Source organism: Phyllobates terribilis, unplaced genomic scaffold (assembly GCF_046119375.1).
Source record: "Phyllobates terribilis strain yellow unplaced genomic scaffold, ASM4611937v1 Scaffold_2__4_contigs__length_985480577, whole genome shotgun sequence".
Taxonomy (NCBI): Eukaryota; Metazoa; Chordata; class Amphibia; order Anura; family Dendrobatidae; genus Phyllobates; species Phyllobates terribilis.
In genome coordinates, this window is record NW_027362762.1 from 542,055,201 (window position 1) to 542,076,969 (window position 21,769).

The 21,769-nt window shown below is 42.8% G+C and overlaps 1 protein-coding gene across 4 annotated transcripts in view; it reads right to left on the reverse strand.

Annotated features, from left to right (window-relative positions):
- The window catches only part of SCMH1 (Scm polycomb group protein homolog 1), a 76,689-nt gene that overhangs the window by 14,449 nt on the left and 40,471 nt on the right, over positions 1-21,769 (reverse strand). For all 4 annotated transcript variants that reach the window (XM_073666369.1, XM_073666367.1, XM_073666363.1 and 1 more), the window contains 2 exons: positions 5,109-5,332; positions 3,283-3,409 (listed from right to left, as the gene is read on the reverse strand). In XM_073666369.1, the coding sequence (XP_073522470.1) occupies positions 3,283-3,409; positions 5,109-5,332 (351 nt within the window). The remainder of the gene's footprint in view (positions 1-3,282; positions 3,410-5,108; positions 5,333-21,769) is intronic.

Consider the following 21,769-nt stretch of genomic DNA (forward strand, 5'->3'; position numbering starts at 1 on the left):
TGCTTCTCCTAGATGATGGCTGCTATGTGGATTACCGTTCTTCTCCTAGATGATGGCTGCTATGTGGATTACCATTCTTGTCCCAGATGGTGGCTGCTATGTGGGTTAACATGCTTCTCCTAGATTATGGCAGCTATGTAAGTTACCATGCTTCTTCTAGATGATGGCTGCTATGTGGATTACCATGCTTCTCCTAGATTATGGTTGCTATGTGGATTACCATGGTTTTCCCAGATGATGGGTACGATGTGGGTTACCATGCTTTTCCTAGATGATAGCTGCTATCTGGGTTACCATGCTTCTCAAAGATTATGGCTGCTATTTGAGTTACCATGCTTCTCCTAGATGATGGCTGCTATGTGAGTTAGCATGCTTCTCCTAGATGGCTGCTATGCGAGTTATCATGCTTCTCCTAGATGATGGCTGCTATGTGGATTACCATTCTTCTCCTAGATGATGGCTGCTATGTGGATTACCATTCTTCTCCCAGATGGTGGCTGCTATGTGGTTAACATGCTTCTCCTAGATTATGGCTGCTATGTAAGTTACCATGCTTCTTCTAGATGATGGCTGCTATGTGGAATACCATTCTTCTCCTAGATGATGGCTACTATGTGGATTACCATTCTCCTAGATGATGACTGCTATGTGGATTACCATTCTTCTCCTAGATGATGGCTGCTAAGTGGGTAAGTGGGTTAACATGATTCTCCTAGATTATGGCTGCTATGTGAGTTACCATATTTCTCCTAGATGATGGCTGCAATATGGATTACCATTCTTCTCCTAGATGATGGCTGCTATATGGATTACCATACTTCTCCTAGATGATGGCTGCTATATGGATTACCATTCTTCTCCTAGATGACGGCTGCTAAGTGAGCTAACATGCTTCTCCTAGATGATGGAAGCTATGTGGGTTATCACGCCTCTCCTAGATGATGGCTGCTATGCGAGTTACCTGGCTTCTCCTAGATTATGGCTGCTATGTGGATTACCATGGTTCTCACAGATGATGGCTGCTACATGGGTTACCATGCTTCTCCTAGATGATGGCTGCTATCTGGGTTACCATGGTTTTCCTAGATGATGGCTGCTATTTGGGTTACCATGCCTCTCATTGATGATGGCTGCTATCTGGGTTACCATGCTTTTCCTAGATGATGGCTGCTATGTGGGTTACCATGCTTCTCCTAGATGATGGTTGCTATAGTGGCATGTAAAAGTTTGGGCACCCCTAGTCAAAATTACTGCTATTGTGAACAGCTAAGCAAGTTGAAGATGAAATTATCTCTAAAAGGCCTAAAGTTAAATATGACACATTTCCTTTGTATTTTAGGAAACACAATATATATTTATATATTTTCATTTTTTAAATTTTAAAATTATAAAAAGGAAAATGGTCTAATGCAAAAGTGTGGGCACCCTTGGAGATTTGTGTGCTCAGATAACTTTGACCAAGGTTTCAGACCTTAATTAGCCTTTTAGGGTTATGGCTTGGTCACTATCATCATTAGGAAAGGCCAGGTGATGTAAATTTCCCAGCTTCATAAAAACCCAGCCTCCTCTAACCTCGTGCCAAAAAATAGCAGCCATGGGTTTTTCTAAGCAGCTGCCTAGCACTCTGAAAATGAAAATGGTGGGGGCACACAAAGCAGGGGAAGGCTATAAGAAGATAACAAAGCGTTTTCAAGTTGCCCTGCCCTCAGTTTGAAATGTAATTAAGAAATGCCAGTTAACAGGAACAGTAGAGGTCAAGATAAGGTCTGGAAGACCATGCAAAATTTCAGTGAGAGCTGCTTGTAAGATTGCTTGAGGTGCAAATCAGAACCGCGGCTTGACTGCAAAATACCTTAAGAAACATTTAGCAGATTCTGGAGTTGTGGTACATTGTTCTACTGTTCGAAGACAAATGCACAAATATGGCCTTCATGGAAGAGTCATCAGAAGAAAACCTCTCCTGCGTCTGCACCATAAAATTCAACGTCAGAAGTATGCAAAAGAACATCTAAACAAACCTGATGCATTTGGAAACAAGTCCTGTGGACCGATGAGGTTAACATAGAACTCTTTGGCCACAATGATCAAAGGTTCTGTGAAGAAGAAACGGCACAGAATTTCAGGAAAAGAACATCTCACCAACCATTAAGCATGGGGGTGGATCAATCATGCTTTGGGCTTGTGTTGCAGCCAATGGCACAGGGAATATTTCATGGATAGAGGAAAGAATGGATTCAATGAAATTTCAACAAACTCTTGATACAAACATAACATCATCTGTAAAAAAGCTGAAATTGAAAAGATGATGGCTTCTACAAAGGGATAATGATCCTAAAGACACATCCAAATCCACAATAGCCTACCTTAAAAGGCGCAAGCTGAAGGTTTTACAATGGCCCCCACAGTCCCCTGATCTGAACATTATTGAAAATCTGTGGCTAGACCTCAAAATAGCAGTGCATGCAAGACGACCCAGGAATCTCACAGAACTGGAAGAATTTTCCAAGGAAGAATGGATAAAAATCCCTCAAACAAGAATTGAAAGGCTCTTGTCTGGCTACAAAAAGCGTTTACAAGCTGTGATACTTTCAAAAGGGGGTACTACTAGGTACTAACCACGTAGGGTGCCCAAACTTTTGCCCGGCCTATTTTGCTTTTTGTAATTTTTAAAATTTAAAATATGAAAAAATATATATATTTTTCCCTAAAATACCAAGGAAATGTGTCATCTGTAACTTTAGGCCTTTTAGAGATCATTTCATCTTCAACTTGCTTAACTGTTCACAATAACACTAATTTTGACCAGGGGTGCCCAAACTTTTACATGCCACTATATGGGTTACCATGGTTCTAATAGATGATGGCTGCTATGTGGATTACCATGCTTCTCCAGGATGATGGCTGCTATCTGGGTTACTATGCTTCAACATATTTTCTACAATAGAGGATACAAAGCCTTTCTAGCGTGCAAGCTATTGAGAACTCTAGATATTAAATGTGAAAAACATGACTCATTTGATGTACAGTCAGAAGTTCTTTAGTCTCATACTGTCAGTTATATGGCTTTGCCAAATTTCAATATGACTGTGAAATTCCAGGTGTCACTAGAACACAATACTATTTAGAGTAGAAATTAGTTGTGGGCCAATCCAATGATCTATCAAGTCTTCTGCAGCGACTGCAGTGAGAATGGTAGAGAAACTTATTCCATTTAGTGCTGTTGTATAAAAAGCATAGGAGGTGGTGAAAAGATATAGAGGAAATTGGGTTCAGTGTAATTACCTGTGGGTGCCTGCATGGCAGCACATGGAATGGTGGCAGCATCTTGCGGTACAGTGCTTGTATCTGGTTCTGGGGTACTGTTTGTAGGTGAAGTGGGGATCTGGTTCAGCAAAAGGCGGGGCTTTCTCTGTAAAAAAAAAAAAAAGTGAATAAAATCAAATCCATAAAATCGTTTGGTGTATTTGTAAATGACAAAATCATAGATGGATAGTTAAAAGTATTTGCAGAAGAACACTAATTATTTTACATTCAGATGATGCTAAACTAGTTAAGAGGAATCTGTTACCAGGATCTTGCTACCGCATCTGAGAGCAGCATGATGTTGGCTTAGAGATCCTGATTCCACCGATGTGTCACTTTACTGAGCTGCTAGCTACAGTTTGATCTGCTGCAGATCTACAAGTTCTCTGAATGCAGAGCTCTTTATATCTCTGCTCACACCACTGATTGACAACTTTCTGTGTGCACTGTGCACAGGCAGAAACCTGCCAATCAGTGGTAAGGTGGGGTAATATGAGCTCATGGGTACGGAGGACTATATGGCAGCAGGTATACTAGTCATCTAATGATATTCTCCTGCTGATAAAGCACTGATTATCAAAACTACAATAAGCAGCCCAGTAAGCGACACATCGCTGGAATCAGGGGTCTCTGTCTCTACATCATGGTACACTCAGATTAGGTGGCAAAAACCTGGTGACAGATTCCTTTGAAGTAATTGGCACACAAGATAGTAATTTATTGCAGAGGCTTTCAGATTTTGTGGTTGAGCAGAGGACTTATAGGTAGAAATTATAATATTGAGAAATGCACATATCATATACACCATGTATAAATGTAAAGTTAAAGGGAATCTGTCACCCCCTGGCACTTATCTGACCTCTAATATGGGCATACAGGTGATAGAAATGTAAATCTATACTTACCTGTATGCCTCATGTTAGAGGTCTTGTTGGTGTGAAATTTCTTTTTATTCCTTCGGGTTTATGATGCGTTCCCTTCCGGGGGCCCGCAAGAAATCCCACCTACTGTTTTAATTAAAATATTTCCCTTCTCCCCTGCTCATTACAGGGCCCTATGATATGCAGTCGTCGTGGACAGATCCCGCGCCTGCGCACTTCACCTTTTTCCGCAAGGCACAGTTCTTCCAGCCGTCTATGTATCATTGTAGAGCAGGGATCTTGTGTGCAGGCACCGACGAGTCACTTTGACCTCCCCGCGCCGTCAGGAAGAACTGCGCCTTGTGGAAAAAGGTGAAGTGCGCAGGCGCGGGATCTGGCCACGACGACTGCATATCATAGGGCACTGTGACGAGCAGGGGAGGGGGGAAATATTTTAATTAAAACTGTAGGCAGGATTTCTTGCGGGCCCCTGGAAGGGAACACATCATAAACCCGAAGGAATAAAAATAAATTTCACACCAACAAGACCTCTAATATGGGGCATACAGGTAGGTATAGATTTACATTTCTATAGTCTGTATGCCAATATTAGAGGTCAGATAAGTGCCAGGGGGTGACAGATTCCCTTGAAGCATTTATTATATTATGGATAATTGAACAAGATAGAACTGAATAAAAGTGAAATAGAAAAATTATATGGCAAGAATATACTCTACATTGTATCCAGTGTGAAGTAGCTGCTGCCTAGGCAAATAATAATGGTGTGAAGAAAATAAATCACGGGAAAACAGTTTTACCTTTATTTAAATCACAAAAACCTAAAGAGGGGTTAGCTATCATTCTTTGTAAACCATTATGCCAGTCATTGTATTTTGTGTACTTTGATACATCTTCAACGTTTTAGCTTATAGTGAGGGCAAGTACCTTGCTTCCAGGCTTGGGACCTCTCTTCTTGGGAAAGCGAAAAGGTTCGCAAAGTTTAGGTGGTTGACTTGTCAACTGATGTGCAAGAGCTTTAGGCAGCTGACCCTTCTTCCTGCCTGGCTTTCGACGTCTACGTCCTGGCACACCAGGTAGCAAGGTTTTAGGGCCTCGCAAGATACCAGAGGCAATACCTGCAGCTGGAGCTGGACTTTTTGGAATGGCCACTGAAAGAAAAAAAGATTTTTTTTAGAATGCACTGATAGAAAACCATTATGTGCAAAGGCATAGAAAGGGAAGATAGAGGACTTATTAAAAAAAATTAGTAGATACATCTTATATCAGTGCTTTATGCAAAGTACTGCCAGATGTTGCTTAACGTAAATTATACATCTTAATAATTATCAATAAAAACACACCATTTGCCTTTATTAAAATAATTATCTTATTATAGTGCCTACTGATTCTTTTATTTTATTAACAAATATCCCAGAAAAACATAACTAAGCAATATTTTTTTTGTGATCGGCCTCATATCATTTCTTGCAGAAGTATCATGTAGGGGTAAATATTATTAACCCGTTCCCCCAAATGGATTTACTATTACATTCTATTTTGGCATTACACAATATGATGTAATCTTAGGTCCAGTGGATGGCGTGAGAATAGAACCTGTGCCCTTGTTATCAATAGGGGGTACTAACTAAAATATAAAGTTGGCACCCTGCTGCAACAGTCTGGATCAAAGTGATCTGCAACCTCAGCCATTTTACACGTTAGATTCTGCAGTCAATAGTGACCGCGAAATCTAAGGAGCCTGACAAGTAGAAAAAGAGGGTGGCCCTGGCAATAACTCCAGTCTGCAACAAGCATGACCCATTAGTGTATCAAGAATCAGGGTGGTGTCAGCACCCGGGCAAGTGTCAGGGCCCTGGACCATCAAGGCCGCCCACTCACCGCCAGGGCCCGGGCTGCTCCTCCAGCATTTGTGCAGGACCACTGGCGCTGTTTGATTGCCGTCACTTTACCAGACATGTCCGCGTGCAGTGCACTGTTAGTAATGACACGGCAGGGTCGGCACTGCGCCTTTAATTTTGCTTGTGTGTCGCCCCTGCCGCATCATTACTAGCAGACACAGCCGTACAGCACACTGCGCGTGGCCATGTCTGGTAAAGTGACAGCAATCAAACAGTGCCAGCGATCCTGCACAGATGCTGTGGGAGCGGCTCGGGCCCCAACAGCGAGTGGGTCCCCCTGATGGTCCAGGGCCATGTCTGCGACTGTGAAAGTGACAGCCATCAAACACACTCTGGCAGCCCTGCACAGCCACATGCCAAAGAAGCTGGACAGGAGACAGGCCTGAGACAGGCCTGGGGCAGGTGAGCAAGGCTTGTTGCAGGCTTCCCCAATCCCTGTGTGTGTGCATGCATGATGTGAATATCTGTGTATGTCAGTGTATATATATTTGTCTTTTTTATATGTGTTTTTAAGAATTTGTGTTCAAATATGTATATATACCTTTGTGTACATATCTTTTTGTGTATGTGCGTGTCTGCCTATTGTGTGTGTGCATATCTGTGTACCATGTGCATGTCTGCATATGTGCGCATGTCTGCGTACTGTGTGTGTGCATGTCTGTGTACTGTGTGTGTGCAGGTCTGTGTGTAATAGTGGGGAAGGGCGTAGCCTTCCCTTGGTACTGAGATAGTTAAAGGAAGTGTTCCTGAAGTCAGACCTCTCTGAACTGTTGGTAGACCAAGCTAAGGGGTTAGCTTTAGTGGTCCAGTCAGTAGAGTAAAGGGGGAACTTAGTGCCCTGATCAAGCCTTGAGTGACATAGAGCTTGTTCCTGGCATAATTCCTTGTGGGCTGCAGTACCTGTAAACAGCCACAAGATGCCACTGTTCTGGGTGCAGATGTCAGGTTGAGTCTGCTAGCAGGGTTACAGACAGTGATGAGTTAATGCTGTGTGATGACAGCTCACCGAGGGTGGGCACTTTAGGAAAATTCCTGCTTAAGTTTCCAGAAAGCAGGAGGAGTCACTCAGTAAGAGATAGGACAGAGAATCCTACAGGCAGCCTGAGTATATTGGCTGCTAGGGTAGACGGGAGCTCCATACCCTCAGACAGTGGGATCACCAGTGTGCAAGTCTCCCTACGCAAGAGCACGAGTCCTGTTAGCTGGCCGGAGAAACTCATCAAAGGTAGTGAGGACCCGGGGCACTTCTAGTCTGCAGGAAGCAGATCACTGTCAGTATTACAGAAGAGTCTCTTGGGCTAGAGGTAGAGTCACAGAGATGCTTCACTCAAAGAGGGAACCAGGGCTGAAGGAGTTGCCAGCGCCTGTGAGAGAGATGATAACCTGTCGGGCTTTATCCATTATATCTGCCTGTAAATATTGTATATATTCCTCTTCCCCAAGTAAAGTTCAAGTTCTGGTTAAGAACCTCGTGTCCTCTGAATTTATTGCTGCCCTGGTCCCAGAAGAGAAATGCCTGGAGACAGCCGCGATCGGATGGCTTGAAGTAAGTGAAGAGCACCACATACACAGACACACTTCAGAGGGAGGACACGTATTGTCTGTAGGGTGCCAGAGCAAGAGGGGGCTACAGCTCGCCCACGACTACCTCGCTGGGGCACCTTACATGTGTACTGTGTGTGTGCAGGTCTGTGTATGCTGTGTGTGTGTGCATGTCTGCGTATTGTGTGTGTGCGCATGTCTGCGTACTGTGTGTGCATGTCTGCATATGTGAAGGATGAGGGGACAGGCTGGGCCCTGTGTTGTATACCTATATTTCTCCACCGCATCTGTGCATCATGAACTGTGGTATGTGTTAAAAGGGGCCACTGAGACTCTTTCGCCCGGGGCCAACGAAAACCTGGAGCCAGCCCTGTCAAGAATGCTTGGAAATACCATGAAGTATTCCAAAGAATTACAGTGGAGTGATAACTGTTTGCCCCCTTCCTGATTTCTTATTCTTTTGCATGTTTGTCAAACGTAAATGTTTCAGATCACAAAACAAATTTAAATATTAGACAAAGATAACACAAGTGAACACAGAATGCTATTTTTAAATGAAGGTCTTTATTATTAAGGGAAAAATAAATCCAAACCTACAGGGCCTTTGTGAAAAAGTGATTGCCCCCTAAACCTAATAACTGGTTGGGCCACTCTTAGCAGCAACAACTGCAATCAAGCCTTTGCGATAACTGGCACTTAGTATTTTACAACGCTCTGAAGGAATTTTGGCCTACTCATCCTTGCAAAATTGTTATAATTCAGCCACATTGGAGGGGTTCTGAGCATGAGCCACCTTTTTAAGGTCATTCCACAGCATCTCAATCAGATTAAGATCAGGAGTTTGACTAGGCCACTCCAAAGTCTTAATTTTTTTTTTCTTAAGCCATTCAGAGGTGGCATAACCCAAGTGCTCTTCAGCTTGAGGTCATGAACAGATGGCTGGACAATCTCCTTTAGGATTTTTTGGTAGACGGCAGAATTCATGGTTCCATCTACCACAGCAAGTCTTCCAAGTCCTGAAGCAGCAAAACAGCCCCAGACCATCACACTCCCACCACCATATTTTACTGTTGGTATGGTGTTCCTCTTCTGAAATGCTGTTTTACTTCTACACCAGATGTAATGGGACATACCTTCCAAAAAGTTCAATTTTTGTCTCGTCAGTCCACAAAATATTCTTCCAAAATTCTTTGCAATCATCAAGATGTTTTCTTGCAAAACTGAGACGAGCCTTTGTGTTCTTTTTGCTCAGCAGTGGTTTTCGACTTGGAACTCTGTCATGCATGCCATTTTTGCCTAGTGTCTTATGGTGGAGTCACTAACACTGACCTTAACTTAGGCAAGTGAGGCCTGCAGTTCAGTGGATGTTGTTGTGGGGTCTTTTGTAACCTCTTGAATGAGTCATCACTGTGCTCTTGGGGTAATTTTGGTCGGCCAGCCACACCCGGGAAAGTTCACCACTGTTCAATGTTTTGGCCATTTGTGGGTAATGGCTCCTACTGTGGTTCGCTGGAGTCCCAAAGCTTTAGAAATGGCTTTATATCCTTTTCCAGACTGATAGATCTCAATTACTTTGTTTCTCATTTGTTCCTGAATTTCTTTGGATTGTAGCATGATGTCTAGTTTTTGAGGATCTTTTGGTCTACTTCACTTTGTCAGTCAGGTCCTATTTAAGTGATTTCTTGATTGAGAACAGGTGCGACAGTAATCAGGCCTGTGTGTGCTAGGGAAATTGAACTCAGGTTCCCAAAGATGTAATAAACCAAGGTTAATTTATGTTTTAAGGGGCAAAAGAATAAAAAATCAAGAAGAGGGCAAACACTTTTTCATACCACTATATGTAAACCATTAAATAATAGCTACTCCTAGTTCCTAGGGGGACGATAAAAAGTAAGATTACATTCAATAAAGTTTTATAACAAAAAAAGAGTCTTCTCTTAATAAAAAAAAATTTAACGATTAAAAAAAAAAGAAGAAGATTGCATTTTTTAATAACAGAACTCCACATATATTGTACTGCCACAAATATAATGGTTAAAAAAAAAAGACTATCACAAAATTTCCATCTGGTATTGCAGTTATCATACCACCCTACAGAATAATGGTCAAATATTTATACCACAGAGCATAGTGTGTAAAATATATATACATAAAAAAATTATAGAATTGCCATTTAAATTAACCGTAACCCCGTGAGTCAGGGGGGCCCGGTGCAGAGCTGGCTCCGGCCTCCCCCGCATTCAACTGTATCAGCAACAAAGATGCTGATACAGTTGAAAGCAATGATGGAGGAGAGTGTTTCAGCTGACGCTCCCTCTCCCATCTTTCCCCCTCTGGGTCTGATGCAGCAGGCGTGATGACATCACTTCATCACGCGCCACACTGTGCTGAGCAGTGGAGGTGCAGAGGAGACATGCTGCAGAAGCCGGAGCAGCGGGGGAACAGGGAGAGGTGAGTATTGTATTTATTTATTTTTTTAAATCAGTGAGCACGTGGTGGCCATAACAATGGAGGACTATGTATGCATTATACTATATGTACTCTATGGGAGCTGCATTATACTATATGCACTCTATGGGGCTGCATTATACTATATGCACTCTATGGGACTGCATTATACTGTATGCACTCTATGGGGCGGCATTATACTTTACAGGGCAGCATTATACCCTATGGGGAGCATTATACTCTATGGGGGCTGCATTATACTATAGTCATGGCCAAAAGTATTGAGAATGAGACAAATAGTAATTTTTCCTAAGTTTACTGCTTCATTTTTTGTAATGGCAATTCGCATATACTCCTGAATGTCAAAGAGTGATCAGCTTAACAGCAATTACTGTACTTGCAAAGTCAATATTTGCCCAGAAAATGAACTTTAACCCCCAAAACACATTTCAACATCATTGCAGTCCTGCCTTAAAAGGAGCAGCTGACATCGTTTTAGTGATTGATCCATTAACACAGGTGTGGGTGTTGATGAGGACAGGGCTGGCGATCAATTAGTCATGATTAAGTAAGAATTACATCACTGGACACTTTAAAAGGAGGCTGGTTCTTGGTATCATTGTTTCTCTTCAGTTAACCATGGTTATCTCTAAAGAAACACGTGCAGCCATCATTGCACTGCACAAAAATGGCCTAACAGGGAAGAGTATCGCAGCTACAAAGATTGCACCTCAGTCAACAATCTATCGCATCATCAAGAACTTTAAGGAGAGAGCTTCCATTGTTGTCAAAAAGGCTCCAGGGCGCCCAAGAAAGACCAGCAAGTGCCAGGACCGTATCTTAAAACTGTTTCAGCTGCGGGATCGGACTACCAGCAGTGCCGAGCTTGCTCAGGAATGGCAGCAGGCTGGTGTGAGTGCTTCTGCACGCACTGTGAGGCGGAGACTCTTTGAGCAAGGGCTGGTTTCAAGGAGGGCAGCAAAGAAGCCACTTCTCTCCAGAAAAAACATCAGGGACTGACTGATATTCTGCAAAAGGTACAGGGAGTGGACTGCTGAGGACTGGGGCAAAGTCATTTTCTCTGATGAATCCCCTTTTCGATTGTTTGGGACATCTGGAAAACAGCTTATTCGGAGAAGAAGAGGTGAGCGCTACCACCAGTCTTGTCTCATGCCAACTGTAAAGCATCCTGAAACCATTCATGTGTGGGGTTGCTTCTCAGCCAAGGGAATCGGCTCACTCACAGTCTTGCCTAAAAACACAGCCATGAATAAAGAATGGTACCAGAATGTCCTCCAAGAGCAACTTCTCCCAACCGTCCAAGAGCAGTTTGGTGCCCAAAAATGCCTTTTCCAGCATGATGGAGCACCTTGCCATAAAGCAAAGGTGATAACTAAATGGCTCATGGAACAAAACATAGAGATTTTAGGTCCATGGCCTGGAAACTCCCCAGATCTTAATCCCATTGAGAACTTGTGGTCAATCATCAAGAGACGGGTGGACAAACAAAAACCAACAAATTCTGGCAAAATGCAAGCATTGATTATGCAAGAATGGACTGCTATCAGTCAGGATTTGGTCCAAAAGTTGATTGAGAGCATGCCAGGGAGAATTACAGAGGTCTTTAAGAAGAAGGGGCAACACTGCAAATATTGACTTGCTGCATTAACTCATTCTAACTGTCAATATAACCTATTGGTACTCATAATATGATTGCAATTATATTTCTGTATGTGATATAAACATCAGACGAACACTAATAAAAACCAGAGGCCAGCAGATCATGTGAAAATATAATTTTGGTGTCATTCTCAATACTTTTGGCCATGACTGTATATGTATTCTATGGAACTGCATTATACTCTATGGGCTGCATTTTACTCTATGGGGAGCATTATACTCTATGGGGGCTGCATTACACTCTATGTACTCTATGGGGCTGCGTAATACTATATGTACTATATGGAACTGCATTATACTCTATCGAGGACTATGGGGAGTGCATAATACTATATGTACTATATGGGGGCTGCACTATACTATATGTACTCTATAAGGCAGCATTGTACTCTATGGGGCTGCATTATACTCTATCGAGGACTATGGGGAGTGCATTATGCTATCTATAATATAACCGGACAAGTGTCCTTCTATCCGAAGCCTCGACGCCTGGGCAATGTGGTGCCAGAGTCAGCACATGCGTACACCGCACTACAGTGCCAACTTATTGAAGAAAATGGCGCTAGACATCGTGGGATGCACACACGTGGACTCAAACGCCTTTTTATTGAAGAATTCTACTACAAAGTCAACACAGTAGTGTTGGCGTGTGTGCACTACTATGCTGACGTTGTAGTACAATAATTCAATAAAATGGTGCCGAAGTCAGCACGTGCGCATACCACTATCTCCAGCGCCATTTTTTTGAATACACTATACACAGTGTCTTCAATAAAATGGCGCCGGAGATCGCGGTATGTGCATGTGCCGACTCTGGGGCCATTTTATTGAACTATCCTAATACAACATCAACAGAGCAGTGCGCATGGGCAGGGCGTAAGCGTTCTATGCGCACACGCTGACTGAGACCATATTTTATTCAACAAACAAAAAGAATACACGGTGAAAAAAAAAGGCACCAGTTTATTGAACTCTGAAAAAAAACTGAACAGTGAAAAAACGAAATAAAAGTGACAAAAGCAACCAGGGGAAGAAGACATACATGAAACCCCCCACACACAAACTCCTGCACCAACAACCCAATGTAAATACCACAGACTTTAAAGGGAATATATCACCATCTGGCAATTATCTGACCGCTAATATGGGCCTACAGGTGATAGAAATGTAAATCTATACCTACCTGAATGCCTCATATTAGAGGTCTTGTTGCTGTGAAATGTCTTTTTATTCAGTCACGTTTCTGATGCTGTGGAGCCGGGGCCTGGAAGAAATCCCCACCTCCTGTGTGAATTACCATGTTTCAGCCCTCCCTGCACGTCACAGTGCCCTGTGATGTGCAGTTGCAGCAGCCAAATCCAGGCACTGTGACATGCAGGAGAGGAGGGAAGCATTGTAATTCACACAGGAGGCGGAGACTTCGTCCAGGTCCCGGGACTAGAACACATCAGAAACTTGTAGGAATAAAGACATTTCACAGCAACCAGACCTTTAATATGAGGCATACAGGTATGTATAGATTTACATTTCTATCAGCTATATGCTCATACTAGAGGTCTGATAAGTGCCAGGAGGTAACAGATTCCCTTTAAAAAAAAAATGTTTACATAGAAGTTATTGCAGTGCGCTGACGGCATTTTGTTGAACTAGAACACTAGACTTAGAAAGTCCGGGTGCGGTGAAAAAAAAATTAAGGGAGGAAAGCAGCCAGTGCAGGAAGACATACATAAAACCCCACCCACAAACTCTCGCACCAACAACGAAATGTTAATAAATACTACGGACTTTAAATTAAAAAAACAGGTTTACACAGAATTTATTTTATTGAAGTATTGTACTAAAAAATTTACATAGCACTACGCACACCCACACTACGGCACCATTTTAATTCTAATACACTGTGAGCAGAGCAATACGCAAATGCCGCCCATGAGGCTACTGGAAAAAGGAAGATTACTTCAAGAGTAATAAATAAAGAAAAATATAATTAAAGATAAAGGATAAATGGAAGGAAAAAAACAGGAGAGGAATACATAGACAACACCCGACCTAGAAAGTCCAGACACGGTGCAAAAATAAATATAAAAGGAGGAAAGCAGCCAGGGGAGGAAGACATACATAAGACCCCACCCACAAACTCCTGCACCAACAACCCAACATAAAGAAATACTACACACTTTAAACAAAAAAAGGGGGTTTACAGAGAATTTATTGAACAATAAATACATTTCTTTATCAGCTAATGCAATCACCTTCTGAGGAGGAAGCTCAGGCAAAAAAAAGCAAGAAAGGCTGAAGCTCAAAGGGTTAGTAGGAGAAAGGTTACAGAACAGCACCTTCAATTGCAGTGAAGCCAATACTGTCAGAAGAAGGGCTGCCTGTCAAAATCTCACCCAAAAAAGAGTCAACAGATGCGCAAAGCTGACGCTGAAAGGCATAGGTCTGCCCGACAGAGTATGACAGAAGGTGAGCTTCAGCAGCATCGCAAAGCCAATGCTGAGAGACACAGAGTAGCCCGTACTAACCAACCTGCCCGCTGGGGCAAGAACTTGAGATCTTGCAACACTGCTTTGCTTTCTGAAAACTTCAGTGAAGATGACATTGAGGCATGCTATCTTGGCCCAATGAACAACAAATGCTCATTTTGTAATGCCAATCATTTCCAAAATGAAATTACAACAGACTGTTGTCATAATGGAACCATCATACTGGAAGAAGTACGAATGCATCCCTATATTATTAATTTCATGAAGAGATCGGAACCAAACTCCAAGAATTTTATGGAAAACATAAGATCATACAATAGTGCAAACGCTTTTGCATCAATGGGCGCACAAATTGACCAATTAACAGGTGATCAGGGACTTTCTGTTACAGAATCGATGGGCAAATTTACCAAGCAACATCTGCGTTGCACCCTAACCAAGGTGACTCACCAACATACGCCCAGTTATATATTCTGGATTCGGCTCAAGCCTTGAATGAAAGAATGCACAATCCAGCCAACGGTGGATGCATTCGTAATGTTATGGAAAATCTACAAAGAATTCTCGAAGATATCAATCCTTTCTCCAGAGAATACAAAAATACGTTGCAATTTGAACAAGAAGAAATGCTAAAAGCAAATCTGGAAAATCGAATGCCAATTGAATATAGCATGACTTTCATGTGAGAAAAAGTAAATACTATGCACCCCGGCAGAACCAATGCTCCAACTGCCAGAGGGGAAATTGCAGCCATTTTCCCCAGCACAAATGGTACACCCACAGAAATCCGTGACATTACAATTCATCCAAAAAGTGGGATTTTACAAAATATATCTATCCTGAGTAGACTCTGTGACCCAATGTGCTACCCTTTGCATTTCCATTATGGGGATTCTGGGTTGTCTACAGATCTAAAAAGAAAACAATTGTTCAAGGAAATGTGACTCAACTTCAATGGTATTCATACCACTTTGCCATTCGTGATGGTACTTTTAACCAGTTCCTTAATGCAGGAAAGCTGACACACCAATTTATGGTTGATGCCTATTGCAAAACTGAGGCAAACTGTTTGAAATGGGTGCGCAAAAATCAAAGTACTGTAAGAGCTGAAGAATATGACGTCTTTCACCAATTCGTGACCAACCACCATTTCATGGACATAAATATCCTACCTGGAAAAAATAAGTCTAAGAAATATGGCACAAAACTACCAAGATGCCATGACAATGGTCAGGAAATATGTCAAACCAGACCTATTTGTAACAGTAACGTGCAATCCAAAATGGAGAGAAATCAGGGAAAACTTACTTCTCAGTTAAAAACCATGCGAGATGCCCGATTTAGTAGCACGAGTATTTAACATGAAACTAAAATTGCTACTTGGAGACTTAACCACATACCACAGATTTAGATTTAGTGTTAATGGTATGGTGTATGTAATGGAGTTCCAAAAAAGAGGACCCCCTCATGGACACATATTGGTATTTCTGGCCCCGGAATACAAGGCCTGGGAGAATAAAAGAATTGATAAAATTGTTGTGCAGAGCTCCCACGCAAACACACTCATCCGAAGCTTTATGAAACTGTAAAATCTTGCATGATACACGGTCCATGTGGTCCACTTAATCCAAATGCACCACGTAACAAGAAGCCACAGTTGAATGGGATGAAGTAAAAAAAATACTTAGAAACTCGATATGTAAGTGCACCTGAAGCATGCTGGAGACTCAGGGAATATAAAATGCACCATCAAACTGATCAAGTGGAAAGATTAAATGTCCACCTTGAGGACAAGCATACAATATGCTTTATACCAGGGAAAGAAGCTGAAGCTGTGCATCTGAAAAACACCAAGTCTAAACTTCTTGCTTGGTTTAAACTGAATCAGGAATATCCTAATGCCCAACAATATTTATACATTGAAATCCCTGAACATTACACATGGGATGAAAAAAAAAAATGTCACATGGAAACCACGTAGCAAAGGTCCTAAACCACAATTGGCAGAATGTTTAATGTTAGTCCATTAGACAGAGAAAAATACTTGCTCCGAATTCTCCTTCTCAATGTTAGAGGCTCAACATCTTTTGAGGATCTCGGAACTAAAGGAAACCATTTTGCTACTTTCCAAGAAGCATATTTTGCAAGAGGGTTAACTGATGATGACCCTGAATGGGATACTTGACTAACAGAAGCTGCCACTTATCAAATGCCAATACAACTTAGACAATTTGCATTTATTTGCATCATGTGTGAGCTGTCTAATGCTGCAGCATTGTTTCAAAGGCGCAATAAAAATCTCATGGAAGACTATACCAGACGTTTCCCTCATGTAGAAAAGGCCCTCTATATGACATTACATGAAATTGAGTCTGTGTTACGGACACATGGAAAGTCATTACAAGAGTTTGGCCTACAACAACATCCTGTTGGCAAGTACGATGATCCAATCAATTCTGGCAAATATTATGACTCTGTAAAGACTTTACTTGAGGAGAAATTCCAAATGTTAAACTGAGAACAATGAAAGGCTTTCGACAAAATCAGGGAAGCTATTGAAAACTCCAACTTGCAAAAACGCCTATTTTTCATTGACTTACCTGGTGGAAGTGGGAAAACATTCCTATATAATACAATCACGCATTATGTTCATAGCAAAAACAAAGTAGTCTTGCCATGTACATTTACAGGCATTGCTGCTACTTTGATGGAGGGAGGCCGAACTTCACATAATCTGCTTAAAAACTGCCTATACCAATTAATGAAACATCGACTTGCAATATTCGTCATGGCCGCAATACTGCCAATGAGTTGAAAAACGCCAAACTCATAATCTGGGACAAAGCTTCTATGGCTCCAGCTCATGGTGTAAATGCAGTTGACACATTCCACAAAGCACTCATGGCTGAAGATCCAAAAGTTCCCTCCAAAAAAACGTTCAGAGGTGTGGTCTTTCTTTTTGGTGGATTTTTGACAAATCCTTCCTGTTGTACCACATGCCAGCAGAATCAAAATAATTTCAACATGCATGAAGAACAGAAATTGTTGGAGGAATAATGAAGTCCTCCAACTGAACCCAAACATGTGTACCAATGAGGACAATGTCCCTGAAGAACATCATTATACAATACAAGACACTGTGTATGCGAATTTACAGACACAGTGTCTTCAAGAAAATTGCGCCAGATATCGTGGGATGCGCATGTGTTAACTCTGGCACTATTTTATTGAAAAATTCTACAACGTCAATATAGCAGTGCGTACGTGCCAGCCGTTGCTGTTATCCCTATGATCGGCATGTGCGCATTGCTATGTTGACGTTGTAGTACATTACTTTAATAAAATGGCGCTGGAGTCAGCGCATACGCATACCATGATTTCCGGCGCCACTTTATTGAAGACACTACATATGCGAATTCTCCACGCCAGCATTCGGTTTCAGTCATTGGGGTGGGGGCGACGCTGGTTCAGCCACCGTTCTGAGTATACAGAGCAGCTGCTGTAATTGCACCACCGGCCCTGACTGACACTGGCTCTACATTGAGGCTGACTGTGAGTTAGGGCCAGGAGAGCGGTTACAGTGACCACTCTGCATACTCAACTGCCGCCCCCACCCCCATGACTGAAACCGAATGCTGACGGAGAGAATAAAGATCTCCATCGCCATTTTATTGAAGACACTGTATATGCAAATTCGCAGACACAGTGTCTTCAAAACCTGCAGATATGCAGTTAATCTGCAGGTTAACAGCGTTATTGTGCTGCCCGGCGCCTGCACGCAGCCGAATGCAGCAGGGAGAAAATGAAGTTTATTCTCTCTGCCAGCATTCGGTTTGTTATGGGTGCGGCGCTGGTTCAATCACCACTCTGAATATACAGAGCAGCCGCTGTAACCCTGGCCCTGACTGACACTGGCTCTACATTGTGGTCGGCTGTCAGTCAGGGCCGGGGGTGCGGTTAAAACTGCCGCTCTGTATACTCAGAGCAGTGATTGAACTGGCGCCGCTCCTGCACCCATAACTGAAACTGAATGCTGGCGGGGAGAATAAAGTTAATTTTCTCCCCGCTGCATTTGGCTGCGTTCAGGCACCGGGTAGTATAATAATGCTTTTAACCTGCAGATTAACCGCATATCTGCAGGTCTACAGGACTATGGGGAGTGTATTATACTACATTAAGGACTGTGGGGAGTGTATTATACTATATCCAGGACTATGGGGAGTGCATTATTTACTAGTGATCATTCTGTGCCCATCATTCTTCCTCAGCTGGTGTAAAGAGGCTAGGAAACAAGCATTCAATGACTTCAATATTGTCAATCATGCTCGTTTAATGGCCTGAACTCAACGCATGTACAGTGCCTACAAGTAGTATTCAACCCCCTGCAGATTTAGCTGGTTTGATAAGATGCAAATAAGTTAGAGCCTTCAAACTGCAAACGAGAGTAGGTTTTATGAACAGAAGCATAAATCTTACAAACCAAAAAGTTATGTTGCTCAGTTGAATTTTATTAAATTTTAAACATAAAAGTGTGGGTCAATTATTATACAACCCCTATGTTTAATATTTTGTGGAATAACCCTTGTTTGCAATTACAGCTAATAATCGTCTTTTATAAGACCTGATCAGGCCGGCACAGGTCTGTGGAGTTATCTTGGCCCACTCCTCCATGCAGATCTTCTCCAAGTTATCTAGGTTCTTTGGGTGTCTCATGTGGACTTTATTCTTGAGCTCCTTCCACAAGTTTTCAATTGGGTTAAGGTCAGGAGACTGACTAGGCCACTCCAACACCTTGACTTTTTCCCTCTTGAACCAGGCCTTGGTTTTCTTGGCTGTGTGCTTTGGGTCGTTGTCTTGTTGGAAGATGAAATTACGACCCATCTTAAGATCCTTGATGGAGGAGCGGAGGTTCTTGGCCAAAATCTCCAGGTAGGCCGTGCTATCCATCTTCCCATGGATGCGGACCAGATGGCCAGGTCCCTTGGCTGAGAAACAGCCCCACAGCATGATGCTGCCACCACCATGCTTGACTGTAGGGATGGTATTCTTGGGGTCGTATGCAGTGCCATCCAGTCTCCAAACGTCACGTGTGTGGTTGGCACCAAAGATCTCGATCTTGGTCTCATCAGACCATAGAACCTTGAACCAGTCTGTCTCAGAGTCCTCCAAGTGATCATGAGCAAATTGTAGACGAGCCTTGACATGACGCTTTGAAAGTAAAGGTACCATACAGGCTCGTCTGGAACGGAGACCATTGCGGTGGAGTACGTTACTTATGGTAGTGACTGAAACCAATGTCCCCACTGCCATGTGATCTTCCCGGAGCTCCTTCCTTGTTGTCCTTGGGTTAGCCTTGACTCTTCGGACAAGCCTGGCCTCGGCACGGGAGGACACTTTCAAAGGCTGTCCAGGCCGTGGAAGGCTAACAGTAGTTCCATAAGCCTTCCACTTACGGATGATGCTCGCAACAGTGGAGACAGGTAGGCCCAACTCCTTGGAAAGGGTTTTGTACCCCTTGCCAGCCTTGTGACCCTCCACGATCTTGTCTCTGATGGCCTTGGAATGCTCCTTTGTCTTTCCCATGTTAACCATGTCTGAGTGCTGTTCACAAGTTTGGGGAGGGTCTTAAATAGTCATAAAAGGCTGGCAAAAGAGATCTTTAATCCACACATGTGAAGTACATTATTCTTGGTGCCTGAACTACTTCTTAATACTTTTGGGGGACCAAACAGAATTCTTGTGGTTTGAGGGGTTGAATAATAAATGACACTCTGAATTAACTTTTAACGTTTTTAAAAAAACAAACAAACAAACAAAAAACAAAATTTTCTGCAGAGCATTTCCCACTTCCAGGCTGATCTACAGTACAAATGTCACAATGCCAAGTTAATTCCGCATGTGTCAACCAGCTAAATCTACAGGGGGTTGAATACTACTTGTAGGCACTGTAAATACAACCGAAATGTTTGTGTGATGGTGCAATATGTTAGTATTTGGTGCCCCACTTTAAACTTCTGCCCAGGGCCCCACTTTGTCTAAACCAGCCCTGGCTCTGGTGCTGCAAGAGTTAAACTGCTTAGTTGGACTCCTGGAGCTCTCTGTCTTGGGTTTTATCAGCTGTTCTGAGTTTGTTACTCCCAGCAAGTATAAGAACCATCCTCCTTGCTTCTGACCTTGCTAGTGATAGCTTTACCTGGTTTGGAGTTGGAGGAGTGAGCTGTGTTTGGAGCAGGCCTTTGGAGTTGCATCAAGAGAAATCTGTGTGAAGTTGGTTTGGGTTTTTGTCTCCTTATATTTATTCACATTTAGTTTGCCTTCCCTTCTCCTTCCCTATATTCCACTTGTTTGTTTGTATTTTTGTACGATTGGGGTTTTCTTTTATCCCTGTCTGTTTCCCCTCTGTGTCTTTACGTTAGAGCAGGCCTAGCGATCCTGCTAACCCACTTACTAGCCAGGGTGATACTCAGGGTAAGACATGGATAGGAAAGTGATAGCCGCACGGGGTGAAAGAATCCATCTAGGGATGCCAGGGGAGGTCAGGGTGGCGGAGGGTAAGAACCCTTGTTTCCTTCCCTTGTGGCAGAGCTCCCTTTACCATCTGTCTCGCCGTGCGTCATCTTGCTTCCATCAGAAGCATGATATAATATATAAAGTTTACACACGCTAAACATTATACACACATTTACACATGCATATATGTTATGTCTGCCTCAGGATAGGGACTTGCTTGTAATGCAGTTATTAGCCAATTTAACCTTATGGTGGCAACTGGGGGACTTGAGAGGTTCCTTTTAACCCCTTCACCATGTGGCCAATTTCCACTTCTACGTTTTCATTTTTTCCTCACCTTCCTAGATCCTAGAACCATAACTCTTATTTTCCGGTTTACATAGACACATGAGGGCTTGTGTTTTGTGGGATGAGTTGTAATTTTGAATGACCCCATTAGTTTTACCACATACTGTTCATCCTTCGTAATCGAAAATGACCATGACTTTAGGGTTTCTCCTATCTTCAGCTGCACATGCTCCTAAGGTGATCCGGCCTCCCCAAGCTGGACGGTACAGGGCAAGCTTCTCCCATTCATTGATGTTGAATCCAAGGTATTTGAGAGACGCTTTAAGGTAGTCTTTGTGACATTTCTTCTGCCCCCTGACTGCTCGCCTTCCATGACGCAGTTCTTCGTACAGAAGTTGTTTAGGCAATAGGCTTTCTGACATTCTGACCACATGCCAAGGCCACCTGGCTTGGGCTTTCAGCAGGAAAGTGTTAACGCTGCAGAACTCAGCTTGTTCCAGGATTGCCGTGTCAGGGACATTGTCTTGTAACCTGATGTGGAGAAGTCCGTGGAGACAGCTCAGGTGAAAGTGATTGAGCTGTTTGGCATGACGGTTGTAGACAGTCCAGGTGTCGCTGGCATAGAAAAGCGTGGTAAGGACCATCGCGGAGTAGACCTTCAGCTTAGTGGTAAGGCTGAGTACCCTTTGTTACCAGACGTTTTTACACAGCCTCCCGAAGGAGGTGCTGGCTT